Below are 15,700 nucleotides of genomic sequence, written 5' to 3' on the forward strand. Positions count from 1 at the left end.
ATCCATCTTTTCAATGGGCAAGAGGCAGAGTACATCCTGGACAGGATTCCAGTCTATTACAGGGGAATAGAGAAACACACACACACACACACGCCGTCACTATGAAGAGTGACTGATGAAGCCAACATGCATATTCTGTGGGAGGAAGCAACAATACCCAGAGAGAACCCACACATGCATGGGATGAACATGCAAACTTTGTTCTTCATTAGACCAATCCTCATTTCATGATGCTGCACCCGATGATTGGAACAGTTGGCAGAAGACATGCAAGCCAAGTACGCCAACTTCAACACCAACCTTTATCCACTCGGTAAAAACCAAAGTTTATGATCAATGCACCAAAACTGTCGACTTATCACGTCCATTATATGTTTAGGTAGTATAAATGTGGCTGTACTTTTTCTGTTTTCTGCTATTGTGTGGTCTTGTAGTGTTTTGTGAAAAAGGTCGCGACCTCTCATTCTCCAGTCAGCAGAACCCCGTCCAACAGTGGAAACGGAGCGCTTTTGGTTCTTATATGCTAACCGCTAACATCCAGAAAGAGAGAGAGAGAGCGGCGACGACTAGCCGTTAGCGTCCTGAGAGATTATCATCAGATTCTGTTGAAATTACTGATCCGTCCAACCCGACCAGAACCCTGACCAGAACTGAAACGTTGGTTTTCTGACAGCGGTGGTTTTCAAAGCGGGGGCCACCAGGGAGCGCTAGGGGGGCTGGAGGAAAGATTAGCAAAAAAAAAGAAAATTAAATCTACTAAATTTTTTATCATATTTTTTTTTATTATAGAATCAAAGTTGTTTTCAATCATTATTATGATATATAAGTTTAAATAATTTGCTGAAGTTGTTATCCTCCTTGCTCATCTTCCACAATTTCTTTTCAAATTCATCGAGCTCATTTGCTCCTCGAGCTAAAGCGGCGAAACGGAAAAGTTTCTGACACGAAAACGACAGCAGGAAGCGTCCAGCAGGCCTGCGGTGGAGAAAACTGGAAGAAGAAACAAACCTGTTAACTAAAATCAGAAGGTATGACACAACATTTATGCAATATAAAAGTACAAATGATTGAATAGTGAATAGAAGTGATTAAAAAAACATTACAGACGTTGTTGTTTCGTTACGTATTTTGTAGCATCGTCTGTTGGTTTCTGAAGGAGGTTCCTGGTCAGAAGCTAATGCAGGTTGGGGTGCAGTCTGGTTCTGGTTCTGGTTCTGAAGGAGTGAGATCAATGAAACATACAAGAGCTGAAGTTGGTGATGATCTGCAGAACTCTGGATCACACGGTAAATGACTGGAACATGAATTGCTTGGATATCCTAAAACATCCATGTTTTTAACAAGCTTACATTTTTTCTAATATCAGCTCCTTCTGGAGTTTCCTGTTGGACAGGAATCCACGTGAACGACTCGGCGTTGAGGAACCTCCATTAGAAAAGTGTTGCACATCCAACATTTAGAGGTGTTCCTTTTTGAAAATGTAAAATAGCTGAATGATTTATGCTAAAATGATCAATCCGTCATGCTCACTGGTAAAAATGGATGTGGATGAATAATTCAGCCATGAATAATTTGTATGCAACTGTAATATATATATATATATATATATATTTACAATGTAGATATAAAAATTAATTTTAGAAGTTGATCTTACGGATGTTTTTTTTTTTTAATTATTATTATTATCTAGTCAAAGACGGGATTTGTTTTACTTGTGTGAAGCGTTTTTCTTCCTGTTGACCCTCTCTCGCCTCCGTCGTGTTGGACCCAGCTCCTTCCTGAACGCCTACAAAGACTGGTTATGAAAGCAGAGGCCTCGGCACAACTTAATCCCTCTGCATCAAAGGAAAATATGCCCTTTCTCACTGTCCACTTGACTGCTGGAGGCACCCCGTCCCTCTGCGCGCAGCCGGATTAACCGCATTATTGTCTCCCGGCTTTGAACTTCACTAGGTGGTGCCAAAGGCTGTGAGCTAATGTAGCTTCGCACACAAGTCCGCCTTTTATATTCTTAAGAAACTTCTGTTTACTCAAAGTTTTTTTTTTTTTTGGGCGCTTGAGTGCACTTTGACGCTCTGCTTCCTCGCTACACACACACACACACACACACACACACCAATATATATATATATATATACATGTAAAGCTACACAATCACACCTAGCGGTCAACTGCAGCCACGCGCAGTCTTAAGGAGAGCCAATCAACATGCAGAGGAGGAGGAGGAAGAAGAGGAAGAGGACCCTCTTTTCTTCATCAACGTTTCTGTTTTCTCACTCGCAGGGTGTTCGGGAACAGTTCCAGCTCCTGGCGGCCCCACTGAGGTAGAGGGGACCTGGCTGAGGAAAACACTCTGGCCTGGAAGGAGGAGGAGGAGGAGGAGAGGAACAAAAAAAAAAAAAAAATCAGGTTGTGTGTGCGGTCTTGTTTTATTAATATGCTCTGTGCTCTCACCGCGGTCGCATGTATTTTTTAACATTTAAGATGGGCACCGAGTTGCATCATGTCCAGCCAGCCATGCTCGCAGACAGACTTCCCGGGCCTGCCTATTATTTGTCCCACTGAAATATTAACACTGATCGCGCCGAGGTAAGCAGGGTTGTGATTTGCGTGGCGTGGCGTGGCGTGGCGCTGTTACCTGCCTGCTCAAAAAAAAAAAAAAGAAAAGAAGGAGGTCGGCGTTTGTTCCTTCCCTAAGAAGCAAACAAACTGGATCCGTCTCTCTGCGACTCGGGAACCTGCGGCGCAGCAGGACATCAGTCATTACTGAAGCAGTTAGGAGGAAAAGACCTTCAGCACAAAGCCGCTCTGCCTTTCATGCAGCCTGACAATCTCCCGCGTTTTGTCACATTATGCGACCGCGAACTTGGAACAGCACAAAGAAATGCATTATTTTTGTAGCGTGGGATTAAAATGATGCAGGTTTTTTGTTTTCTTTTTTAACATATTTTGCAGCTGGAAATCTACAAAAGTTTATTCACCCACTGCACCAGCAGTCCAACCATGAGCCAAACCAAATGTTTACCTGCTGCAGCAGCAGGTAAACATTTGGTTATGGAGTTCATTAACTCTGACTAACACAGTGATTTTCAACCATATATAGTGTTTGTTTGTTTTTTTCCATGTAGGCCAAAAAAATAATTAAAAAGTGACTAGAGCACCTTCTTCCACACGGCTGCAGTGTCTTCTGCTTCTCCTTGGTTTTCACGATGATGTTCGTCCATAATGCGGTACAGCCGGGAGGATTTTTGACCTTTTTTTTAAAATTTTGGGCAGGACTGACTAATGTTCTTCTAAGGCCGTTACAGAGTAGCTGTGGAGATGGACTCTTATCTACAAAATATATCCTACAGACAGCTTGGTTGATCTAGATTTTATTTGGGGGTATTAAAATTAAAGGGTCAGAACAGATACACTTTACAAACTTTTACAATTTTCTTACCATGGCACTCTGATTTACAGTCATGCGCGACAGCGAACTCATTGTAGCTAGAAAAAAAAGAGATTAATCTCAAAAATTTTCTAGAAAAAACAAGAACATTACTGAGATTAAAGGTATACAATTTGCTAAGAAAAAAATAAGAAATTTTGAGATCAACCTAGAAAAAGTGACCATTTCAGAAATTGAAAAGTTAAAATATTGCTAGAAAAAAATAAGAGTCTATTAATCTCAGAATTTATTTTAGAAAAATAATAATGGAAATGTCTGAGCTTGAAAAGTCGAAAATTGTCCAGTTTTTTTTTCTCTAAAAAATTTCAGAGATTTTCTAACAAATTTTAAATTTTTTTTAAGCAAATTTACTTGTCTATCTATAATTGTAGTTATTTGCTGCTTTGTAACGTGACAGAAGTACAAGAAAGGTGGCATAACGTCTGCATTTTCACTTTTTAACCTTTGGAGGACTGCCGGGTGGAGCCTTTTGCTCGGGCAGCTTCAGGCAGGACAAACACGGATATGCGTCCAGGCAGGTGTTGATGTCGCGTATCATCGTCTTCCACAGAGTCTTCTTGCCGTAGATGAGGAGCATGGCCGTGACGGTCGTGTAGACGGACGTGATGAAGAGCGCGATGGCCAGGGAGTTCTCGTGTTTCACCACGACCTCGTAGTTGACGTACAGGTCGACGGCGAGGAAGATCAGGAAGTTCCCCGCCAGGGCCAAGGACATCTGGACCACTCTCATCTCCGAGCCGAGCTTCGGCGGGTGGGCGCCGTTGGTGCTGGCCTTCATGTGGCGCAGGTGGATGGCCAGGTGGACGGAGATCGAGATGCAGCACTTCAGCATGACCATCCCGGGCAGCACGTCCGACAGCAGCAGGAAGATCACGTCGTAGGCCCGTCCGACGGTAGACTCCGGCAGCAGAATCCCGCAGTCCATGTCGTTGGTTTCCCATTGGGTGCGGTTGTCCAATTGGAACACCACCAGGATCGGCGTGCAGGTGGCGAGGCCGAGCAGCGGGATGACGAAAACCGCCAGGGTGGCGTGCTTGAGGATGGCGGCTTGGATCTGGGTGTAGCAGTGGTTGGGCGTGCTGACCAGCTTGGTGCTGTAGTAGAACGTGAGGAAGCTCGTGTCCCAGATGATGGTGAACTTGAAGCTGGAGATGAGCACCAGCAGGATGGTGTAGAAGATCCCCACCATGTGGCAGTCGCTGTCCACCTGGTCCATGGTCATCCAGGCGTAGCACATCAGCTGGTAGGCGACGTCGGCCGCCGCCAGAGCCATGATGATGGTTTCGCTGGGACTCCTGTCCTTCTTCCCCGTCTGGTTCCACAGAGTCATCAGAAAGATGTAGGCGTTAAAGAAGACGGTGGTGACGGCCGTCAGGCCCGTCAGCACCCACAGGGCCAATTTGCTCATTCCGAACGGGTCGGGAATCTCGGCACAGAACGCATCGGAGCCGTAAACTCCTGAGAGTAATTCAATAACGCCGCGTCAGGCGTCTTTGTTTGGGTTTGGGTGGGGGAAAACTCTGCGGCGGCTCGATTTCGCTGCGTTCAGAGAGATGACAAGGAGGAAAAAAAAAAAAAAAAATAGTGATTAGGTTCACACACTTCAAACCAGACGATTCATCACTGGTGTGACAGAATAAAATTGGTCACAGTCACTGTCAGAGAGGGCGCCTCGGGACAAAACATATTTGGCTTTTGAAATACAGAAAACAAACCCAAATAGGTTTAGATAAACTCTTCCATTACGGTTTAATCTGAAATTTAGACAGTAACATGCAAATCAAGCTTCAATAAGGCAATGGATGTTTGCTAATTTATTTATTTATTTATTACCTGAAATGAAGCTCCAGATGAATTGTTTCCCACTTCTTTTAACTCTAAAAGTTTTTAAATTAGTAGTTTTATCTGCAAGTGAAGCATTCTCCTGTCAAAGGTGAAGCCCTTTGAGTCAGAAATTCCCTCGCAAGGATTTATATCAAAGCATCTAATTTGCATCCTTTCCGACCTCAGGTAAGTGGTGAGGCCCAGTTTGCATGGACTCTGGCCGGGCAGGATTTTTTTCCTTGTTGTGGGCGTCCGGCTACTTTACTGTACGTCCATCAGCGCTGCGTGACGGCTCAGTCGGCCCACAGACCGCCGTCTGCCACATGCCGCATGCAAATGGTTGTTCCTGCAGCGGCGCCGCACATTTACAAACCGCAGACCAGCTGCACACCTGTTTACCTGATAAGGGAAGCGAATAATCACAAAATTACCTTTGGGAGGCGTCCATATGCAGGCGCCTTATCACTGTGCGCCGCGCGGTGGAGGAGGTGAGGTCTGTGGACAGACTCTCAACAAGTCTGAGCTCTTTAATGGAACGCAATTTGATCTCTTTGGAGGATTATTGTTATTTTTTTTTAACTTGCAATGATGAGAGACGATAAACCCCATGCAAGTATGCACGAAAACAGCTTCTGTATCAAACAGGGAAGTTGTTCGTTTTCAAACTAAAGACAGGCGCCGTTTCACCGGGGAGGTCCTGCAGCGCTCGCTTGTTTGTGTCCCGTAGCTAAAGGCGGGTGATGAGTTTTTAGTGACATCATTTTGTCATTGCACAAATTTGTTAGTTATTCATACTTTGGTAGATTTCGATTTTTTTATTTATTTATTTTTTTGTTGGCGTCTTTCAGCACGTGTAAAGCTTTTTGCATGTTTCCACCAGAGTTTGGATTATTTTGTCGTTGGTGACGAGCTCCAGCTTTCCGAGTCTGCTGCCGTCACACTGATCTGCATCTCCCTCCATAGATTCTCTGTCAGATTAAAGTTGGGATCCTGGCCAGGGTCCGCTGACGCTACTTTCAGTCTGTAGAAAAGTGTCGGTGAATTTAAGATGACCCTAAACTCAAATCTGCCAAGGTATGAACAACTTTGGGCCAAGCTGGATATTTTTATCAAGTGTCTAAAGAATGCTGAAAATCTCCTCATTCTTCAATAAACGACTACAGTAGAAGGACTTATGTTTTTTTTTTTGTTTTTTTTAGCCTTTTTTAAAACTTTCAATATAATGATATTTCATGTAAAGAATCTTGCATGTTTTGTAGCAGTGGTAACAGATTTATAAATTGTAATTGTTACCTGCAGTAGGTGCTGCTGTTTCTCTTTATTCTTACTTTGAATACACTGAGACTGGTCTGATAGTTTGAAAATAAAAAATGGATTTGTGCCATGTTGAAATATCTTCAATTAAAAATGCAACCGTAGCTCCTGCCAACAGCATTTTACAAACCTTTACATCACAGCTTTATTGAAATTCAGTGTCCAGGTCATTTTGTTTTCAGTTAAAATCTCATAAGAACTCGTATGAACACCCATTTTTCTTAATGATTATGGTTCCTGAATGACCGGAGAGCATGAGCCGGCCCGCTTTTTTCAGTGGGCTCTGATTTCTTCACAGTTTTTTTGTTTTGTTTTGTTTTTTTTTACTGTGCAGGATGGAAAGCTGAAGGGCCTCACTTCTAAAACCCTGAAAATATTATATATTTCCTAAATATTAGAAGCTCAGCAAAGAGCAAGAGCCTGTTTGTGATTATCATCTTAGTGGAAGTCCTGGTAGGTCGTCAGTTGATGATGAGGTACGGGATGCCAGAGCTGCCAAGTTTATGGGTATTGTGTTGGATGAGTGCTAAAGGTTTTAGAAGGAGAGCTCCTCTGAGGACTTTAGTGAAGTTTCCAATTACAAAAAAAAAAAAAAAATCTTCATCTGAACGATCTCCACTATGAAGCTGTGACTTTGTTGTCTTCATTTATTTTTACTTTCACTTCGCTATACCTCTAAAAGTGTTATCATGTAGAGATGACGCCTCTTGTTGTGAGTGTTGTGTATAAAGGTTGGCACAAACCACTATAGCTATCTATATTTTTAATTTGTAAAATTGTTTTCATGCAGAAATAATTTCCAAGGCTAACTAGTTAGAAAACTGAAGTGATGTTAAAAAAAAAAAAAAACTGTTTCCTGTGATTTTAAGTAAACAGGATTTTTTTTTTTTTTAAACAACCTTTTGCTAACTTTTATACATTTTTATTGTTTTGTCATTTTTATGTACTTTCTGGTTTTTGTAAAATCATCTTTTTGCTTTCAGCACTTTGAGTTTCACCGCTGTTGGAAAAGCGCTATAAAAGTGAAGCCACATTTAATCTAGTTGAGTTATGACTTGACTCCCCTCTGACCAGCTGTCAGCTGGAAATCTATCATGTTTCGTCAAATAAATACATTAGGAGAGAGAGCTACTGCACGTAGCATACTGATTACTCGTAGCGTCTCTACAAGACCACACAGACTAAACTGAATAGAATTTGAAATGCAACACTGAAAAAGTTGTTTGTAAGGTTTATTGTAAAAATATTGGTTCATTGACTTGCAGTGTATTGTACCCTGGATTTTCTTTATATATGAACTACGTAAAAAGGGCAAAGGATTATTTTGTTTTTGTTTTTTTTTAACCAAAGTGTCAATTTGCCTTTAAGAGAAGCACAAAAATTGACAAAGTCAAACACAGCAGAGGTGCAGCTAAGGTAAATAAATTCTGCTACATATTAGCAGAGGATTGTCTTTACCCTTGAGAGGAGCAGGAGAAGAGGTGTGTTTTTTTTTTGTTGTTGTTTTTTTTGCTGACATCCCACCAGCTTCCAGCTCCATTCTAGGCTCCGTTATTAATTCAACAGACTTTCTGAAGACGGGATCATAGCATCGCGGGGCGTTTTAGAAGAGGTTGGACCGCGGGCAGAGTCAGCACTCTGCCCGCGGAGATGTCAGCTGCAGGTTAGGGCTGCAACTGTTTGCAGTCGACTAATAACCAGTTTAGTGGCTGTTTGGAGGGGGGGCTGGGAAACGCTGGAGGAAAAACACAACACAAGAAGGCAATTTTGCACTTCTTTCTTCTGCTTAAAAAAAAAAATTCAGAGGGAAACACACAGGGAGGAGGATTCTGGGCACCACATTCACCTCTTCATCCTTACGCTCTGACTCACGAGTAGCTCAAAGTTCAATTTCACATTGATCCACAAACACACTTGAGAGCTTTCTGTTTTCTCACTTTGAGTTTGAAAGCATAGATTTTTTTCTTTTTTTTTGTCTCTTACCCTTGCTGAATCTCAGAGGTCAGGATTTGAAACTTCTTTTTGGTTTCTCTGCTTCTCCCAAAGAATGTTGTAATAGTAATTGTGACCGATTTACACTTTGGTTTAAGATTTTGTGGCACTAGTGACCTGCAGCGAAAGTAATCGGACAGGAAATGGACATAGAGAGAAGAAGAAAAGACATGTTGCAAAGGTCCAAAGGTCAAGAGTTGGATCCCAGACAAATATGGACTAACGGCCTCCGTATTTACAAACTCTCGACTCTCCTACTCAGTTTTATGTTCCCAACAGTTTTTATACATATGCATTTAAGAATTTAGTGTGTATCAATGAGCTGCAGCATTCATTTCATTATTTAAAAATGTGTTGGTCTGCCTCTCCCAAACCTAACCCAAAGCCAAACAGTCACGCGATTGCAGGAAGTTCGTACTCTCTCACACTGCCTACCGGCATTTTTCACACTCGGCCAGCATCATCTCCATGCCATGGACTATGCCGCTATGTTTTCATCTGCCAGTGACGAAAACATGGTGGCAGGAAATGTCCCCAGGTCAATGGGGACGTATCCATGGGGACGTATGTGAATGCCAGTTTTACAACTGGGAGCAACTGATTAACATCTCAAAAGCTCATCCATTGTTTTGCCAGACAGAAAGGCCTGATTCCTCTCTACATACTGCAGCTCCACCGCTCTCCGGAGTCTAGCATCACTCTTGGTGGTCTAAGGTTTTCCTTGATACATGTTCAGTAAATATTTCTATTCACTTCCAGAGCTGATCTGAAGGACAAAAGAAGTTTGGAGGTCTGCAGCAACCTCGTTTACTGACCAAACTCTGTGATTTTAGGCTGACTATCACTTTGCTGTTCCAAAAATCGCTTCCATTGGCGACTGTGGAAAATGTAGATTTGTAACAATATAGATTTTCTTCAGCTGCCGACATCTCATCAAGCTGACATCTTGTCTTAGCCTCCAGTCTGGACCTCCCATTGAAAAATGTACGCGTCTCAACGCGTTCAGTTTTGGTTTCAAATATTGTTCTCTGGTGCATAGTCGTCCGAGACGGTGCGAGCTCCAACCAATGTGCAAAGGTTTATTTTTTTAATCTGTACATATTAAAATAAAATAAAATATTACAATCATACAGTACTTTTGTATGTTGGAGGTAAAAACACCTTAATGAATTATTCAAATGCTTGTTACATATATTTTACATAAAGCTTCAGCTAACATTTGTGCAATAGCGACTTAAACGACAAGAACCTGCCCTTCATATGAACGCAGAGAAGCGTCGCAGTGTGGCACTCCCACTGGGATTGCACTTTGAGTAACTTGTAACTGTACATAGCATTTTTCCTTCACGTGGCTTTTCATATTTTACATTTTGTACAGTTTTGGCCTCGCTAAAAAAAAAACACACTTGCAGCTAAACCGCATAGCCGTATCGCTGGTCATATTTCAGAGAAGTTGCTCTGTCCCCTGCTATGCTTGGCGAGTTGCTGCCGCCGTTGTAGATGGGACCCGATTCGTGGATATTGGGCAGATGACCCCTTACAGAAGTGTACTGCACCCCCTGGTGAGTACGGTATCCTGCCATCGATTGGAAACTGGAGTGCCTGCTTGACTGCCTGCTGGAGGGTCTGCTCTCTGGAGCAGGGGCATCCTCCCTGTGAGAACAAGGGAACAAAAAGGCGAATCTCGATGAGATGCCGCTCCGATCGGGGCCCGAAACGCTCGCCGGCTGTGATGCAATACCTGATTTCATTTGCAGCCTCCTTCTGGTAGCGCTTCTTCTGACAGCAGATGATCAGGAGCCAGATGAGAATCAGGAGGAGGATCAACAGCAGCAGAGCGCCTATAACCGCACCAACTATGACACCCACTTTATTGGTAGCTGGAAGAGAGGACGCGGAGCAGAGACGTCAGTGAAGCCTTAAAATCCAGCTCTCACAAGAGGCTTGCGTGGAATTTTTTAAAAATTATTTCACATGAGCACTCTGGCAAAAACAGCATCAAAATTAAAAAGTAGCTTCGGGATATTCACATGTTCCGAGTAAAAATCGCACAGTGATTTCATTGACGTACGGTTGTATGCACGCAGGTCGTATCTGCACTGTGCTTGTCCGACGGCATTTTTCACCTCACACACATATGTCCCGGTGTTGCTGTCCGTATGGTTCTTTATCAGAAGCTCTCCACCTTTGTCTAAATGACAGGCAAGATGTTTCAGGACACACCTGAACCAAACAACAACAACAACGTCTGCCGTCACCTGTAGGTCTGCATACCTTGCGTCGCAGTGGCCGGCATCGCACCGCCGGTCTCTCGTGTCCACACGTAAGTGAGAGGAGTGGATCCCTTGGAGGATTTACAGCGGAGGGACACCGTGGCTCCTTTTTCCTCACCGCCTTCAACCCAACACCTTGGCGTGGAGGGGGGCACTAATGATGAGACGGAACAAATTCAGGGCACACAAGGTCTTCCAGAAGTATCACCAAACCCTGAACGTCTTTGACACATTTCCACAGGTCAGAGCCACAGACCTCCAAGTATTTCGTTGGGGTTTTATGTAACAGTATTAAGTGTGTTGCTGCCCTGAGTCTAGACTTTGCTGAACAACCTGTTGCAGCATTTAAAGGTCTTTTGGAGTACGTCTCCACCATGCTGGACTACGATGCTAGAAGCACTCCGGGAGTGTCACATTTGCTCTTTATGTAGAGTTTCATATTTCATTTCTGCACCAGCAGCCCAATAATGAACATTTCATTCTTCATTATTGTTTAGGTTGTTTTGGATGCTGTGCCACTGGAATGATTTTTGCTCGTCTGTTTTTTGCAACCATGTGTTGTTTTTACAACTGGGAGCAGCTGATCAACATCTCAAAAGCTCAAGTAATACCTGAGCTACGGGCGAATACGCCACAGGAGTTGAACAGAACAGAGATTTAAAGGGGAGTGGCAAAAGCAAATGAGGTGGATTAGCAGCGCTTGTCAACAACCGATTCATGTCACATTATTCATGTCACAATATGGTGGAATATCATCTCTGCTGCCAGAAATTGAGCTTCATCAGTTTTTTTTTAAAAACATTTTTTTAAGGATACTGACTGCTCCTGGAGATCCATCCTGCCCACAGCGACTCTGCTTAGACGCTTGAACGATATGAATTACGACATTTAATTTCCTTCCAGGATGAATAAAATATTTCTGAGTCTTAAATGTGACGGAAGATTTAGTCAATTCTTCTTCGTAAAATAACTCAGGCCCTGTCGGACTGGACGGAGGGCAACTGTGAACATTTGCTTTCAACTCTTGCTACAAATCTTTAACAGGGTTTGTCTGACTGAACAGACTTTGATCTAAATCATTTCATTGTAGCTCAGGCTGTCTCGGGTCGTAGTCCTCACAGAAGAGATAGCCTGTACTGTACTACTAGCCTGTGTTTAACTCAGTCCATATTCTATATTAACCACTGCTCCTGTTATTGAATAATAAGTATATCTGCACATGGCTATCACCGTGTTTCACAGTTGGGATGGTAACCACGGTAATGTCCAGAGGTTTTTTTTGCCCCACAAAGGATTTTTGCAGCACTTTTTAACTTGATCTGTGACTCTTATCCAGTCCAGGTTTGCAGTTGTTGGGATGTTTTATAACCCAACTCTGCTTTAAACGTCTCTAAGACTTTCTTCCAGACTCGTCTGCTGAGTTCCTTTGTCTTCATAAAGTTGTACTTTTACCAATGTTGTCTAAAAAAACCCCTCTAAGGTCTTCAAATTTCTTGAATTGAGAGCAACTGGTTCACTGGATTTTCCTTTCAGGGTCGTCAGGGTCAAGGTGGCTGAATGCATTACGTTCTTCCAATTTAAACGCGCAAATGTTGGAAAAACTCCAACTTGAAGCCACCTTCGCGTCGCAATTTTGTGCTGGTTATCGCATAAAATCCCCAGACACACTGAAGTTTGTAGTTGTGATGCAAGAACATGTTGAGGGTAATTCCCTGAATCCATTTGGGAGGTTTTGAGAAGTGTACGCCCAAAACCTACAGCTAAAACAAAACCCTGTGTGTAGTAAAAGCTCGGACATTCCAGGTGAATGACGGCGACAAACAGAGAGATAATAAACAGGTAAAACCGGTAAAGAAAGGAAAGAAAAAAAAAAAAAAAAAGCAGAAGTTCCTCCTTACCCAGCACAACCAGAGTGACTTTCCTCATGTCCACGCCCGGAGCCTTTTTCACTTTACACTGATAAGTGCCAGTGTCAGAGACCTTCAGACCTGAGATGGTGATGGACGCGTCTCCCTGGTTCGGCTCCGTCAAAAATTTCATCCTGTTGGTAAACTCCGGGTAGTAGTTGTGCGTCGCTCCGGCTGCGTAAGACAAGAGCTGAGATGCAAAGTTTTACTGTTAGCAGGTTGTTTTTAAAGATCTCAGAAAAAAACCCTTTGACATACAAACTGAGGTTTGTATGTTGTATGCTGCAGCTCACCAGCTTGTCCTTTTGCGTCATGTCCGGGCTGACGTTGGACCACTCTATGTCCAGCTCTCCTTTGTCCTCTGCAGCCGGTGTGTAGGTGCAGCCCAGGTTGACAGAATCCCCTTCCGCTTGCTGAATAGTCTGCGACCCTGTCGATGTTATCGTCATCGCCTCTGTGACAGAAAGAAGATCCGAAACATCCCTTTATTAACTCATCAAATCCACTTTTTTTTAATCCCCCTCCCTCCAAAATTTTAATTCCATCAAAACTTTGGAGGAGTAAAAGAGAGAAAAGAATCAAACTAATTTCACTCAGAAGTGCATTAACAAGTTTTTCAGCTTAATGATATTCAAGCTGTGGGCCAGCGCTCCAGAGCATGCTCCGGGTGGGAAAGGAGTACCGATGTGAGACTAATTGGCCTCTGAAGTCATGGGAAAATTGAGGGTTTAGAGCTGGAATACAAAAAAAAAAGAAGAAAAAGTTACATATTTCCTGTGAAATGAGCTACGTCCTAATATAATTCTGGCGGCTCGTTAACCGGAAGAAATACACACATCGGTAAACGATGATGATAAACTCAGTGGAAAAAAACAAACAGAACCAAAATTGAAAACACACTCGACAGGCTGCAGTTTCACCGTCTGATCAGACACGCCCTGGTGACTCACCGTTTACAGCAACGACTTTTAATTATCACGCCAGCACACACAAAAAAAAAAAAAAAAAAAAAGAAATACCTACAAGCTGTAATGGTGTAGAAATAAATTGAGACACACCCGGCTTCTCCAGTGGACTGTGAGGAAAACACATCTCTCACAATTAGATCTTTTACCTTCACTTAATGCATAAAATTGAGTTGAAATCATTCTCTGCTCAGTTGATGCTCCCTCTTTAACCCAGCATTAAAAAACAACAACAACAAAACCACTTCAGATTGCAGCAAAACAGACAAAAAAAAACAAAACAAAGTGTGTCGCAGGTATTTATGAAGGCACGGAAATGTCAGACGTGATGAGAGGAGGCAGGAAAGCAGCGCAAACTAGTCAATCAGATGTTTACACAGCGAAACAGCCCTCCTGGGCACAACCATGTGGTTTCCCCCCTCACCCTTCTATTTTAGGAGGCTTGCCATTGAGCCCAGTCACTAAGCTTGATACAAACATATTTAAATCCTTCTCACTTCCCCCCTCGATGTGGATAACACGCTTTTTCACTGTTCCACACGGGTAGGGTAACCCTTCCTCTAGCAGCTGAAAATGTTGAGGTGTGGATGCTTTCGTTTCAGCCTGTGTTTCAACCCGCATACCTGCTTGCGTGTGGCTCACTCACTGCATTTTACTTCTGTCATTATCAGGTTTGTAAATTGAAATAGAAAGCTTGAAAGGAGCCCAAGAACTAATTTCTTTTTCTCTCAGGGATGGAAGAAGAAAAAAAAGAAAAAAAACCCTGTCTCTCAGGGTTATACGCTGCTCTGATCCTTAGCAACAGGAAGAAAAAGCAAAAGAATGATGAATGTTACTCAAGGTGCTCATCAGACACCTGAAATTTATGTATGTGGTTTTTTTTTTGTTTTGTTTTGTTTCCAAGTGTCTGGAATGCAATCCACCAGTCAGATCAGGACTGAAACGTGAAAATATCAGCATCAGCATCAGCAGCAGGTGGGGGCAGGCGGGAGAGGAAGACACAAAGCAGTCTGTGTAGATGTGGGATTGAGGCTCACCTGTCCTCGGCCGCATTGCCGCGAGAAGCAGCAGCACAGCCACCTTCGGCCACACGCTGCCGCACACCGGATCCATCGCAACCCTGAGAGCAAACATGACGTTATGAGCAGAGGAGGAAGGAGAAGGTAAATAAATGTCCTGGAAGTCGCTTCAGTCACAGCTTGTTATCTCTGAACGTCTTTGCCCTTCAACGTGAAGCTGAACAAGAAACGAATAAAAAAAGAAAAAAACAACAACAACAAAAAAGATTCTTTAGCTTTTCAATGCACAATAAGGTCTGGAATAAATCATGATTTACCAGAAGCCTGACAAACCGGGTCCCGTCTGGATGCACCGCAAGAATGTCAAGATCTGTTGATCAATGAGAAGAAAGAAAGAAAAACACTGGAAGCTCTGATGTACCTTAAAGACACGCGGGAAGGAAAGAGTCCAATTTAAACGCGAGTCCTCCGAGGCCTGTCACTGCGTCCCTGCTGGGGGGGAAGAGGGAGGAAGGCTTGCTTATTTTGCTCTCAGGTGAAACTCAGCAGCTGTAACTATGGCCACACCCTCGCTGATCACAGTTCATGTGCGTGGCCCCTCCCAGAGCTGCAGAACCAGACCGACTTCCTTCACGCAGCTTTTATGGGCTTGAAGTTCCTTTTACTGGAACTCAGCGCCTCGACGTTGTGATTCAAAAGGGGGAAATTAGGAGAAATAAACTCAGATTGCAGCAGTTGATTTTTTTTATTATTATTAATACAAAAAAATATCTATCATATCGCTCTTAAGTTTTTAAGTCAGGAATTAAAATACCTGCTAAATGTCAAAGTAGTTTTCAAGACTTTATTGTTATATGGTTTTGTTGTCCTGCTTTTTTTTTTACAAAATAACAAACAAACAACAAATCAAGCTGATATTTATCTATATTGGTCAGGCTATCTGCTCCGGTAAAGC

At 42.9% G+C, this 15,700-nt stretch overlaps 2 protein-coding genes across 3 annotated transcripts; both read right to left on the reverse strand.

Annotated features, from left to right (window-relative positions):
- Window positions 1-3,791: 3,791 nt before the first annotated feature.
- tas2r202 (taste receptor, type 2, member 202) lies at window positions 3,792-9,523 on the reverse strand. Its single transcript, XM_032579166.1, has one exon. The coding sequence runs from the start codon at window positions 4,857-4,859 to the stop codon at window positions 3,882-3,884; it is 978 nt and encodes a 325-aa protein (XP_032435057.1). The 5' UTR covers window positions 4,860-9,523; the 3' UTR covers window positions 3,792-3,881.
- Window positions 9,524-9,651: 128 nt separating this feature from the next.
- Window positions 9,652-15,299, reverse strand: vsig8b (V-set and immunoglobulin domain containing 8b). Of its 2 annotated transcripts, none has more exons than XM_032579164.1 (8): window positions 15,167-15,299; window positions 14,764-14,846; window positions 13,055-13,215; window positions 12,753-12,951; window positions 10,856-11,008; window positions 10,653-10,772; window positions 10,323-10,461; window positions 9,652-10,234 (listed from the first exon to the last, which is right to left on the reverse strand). In XM_032579164.1, the coding sequence occupies exons 2-8, from the start codon at window positions 14,837-14,839 to the stop codon at window positions 9,994-9,996; spliced, it is 1,089 nt and encodes a 362-aa protein (XP_032435055.1). In that variant the 5' UTR covers window positions 14,840-14,846; window positions 15,167-15,299; the 3' UTR covers window positions 9,652-9,993. The 2 variants fall into 2 exon arrangements, with proteins under 2 accessions (XP_032435055.1, XP_032435056.1); XM_032579165.1 differs by having other exon boundaries at window positions 15,063-15,172.
- Window positions 15,300-15,700: the final 401 nt, after the last annotated feature.

Source organism: Xiphophorus hellerii, chromosome 12 (genome assembly GCF_003331165.1).
Source record: "Xiphophorus hellerii strain 12219 chromosome 12, Xiphophorus_hellerii-4.1, whole genome shotgun sequence".
Classification (NCBI taxonomy): Eukaryota; Metazoa; Chordata; class Actinopteri; order Cyprinodontiformes; family Poeciliidae; genus Xiphophorus; species Xiphophorus hellerii.

Bases quoted from the DNA above. Each gene is read 5' to 3' on its own strand.
- tas2r202 (XM_032579166.1), bottom strand. From the start codon at position 4,859: ATGAGCAAATTGGCCCTGTGGGTGCTGACGGGCCTGACGGCCGTCACC.
- vsig8b (XM_032579164.1), bottom strand. From the start codon at position 14,839: ATGGATCCGGTGTGCGGCAGCGTGTGGCCGAAGGTGGCTGTGCTGCTG. The intron at 13,216-14,763 runs GTGAGCCTCAAT...TTTCTGTCACAG, and splicing joins GGCAATGCGGCCGAGGACAG to AGGCGATGACGATAACATCG. The intron at 10,235-10,322 runs GTATTGCATCAC...TTGTTCTCACAG, and splicing joins GAGGCTGCAAATGAAATCAG to GGAGGATGCCCCTGCTCCAG.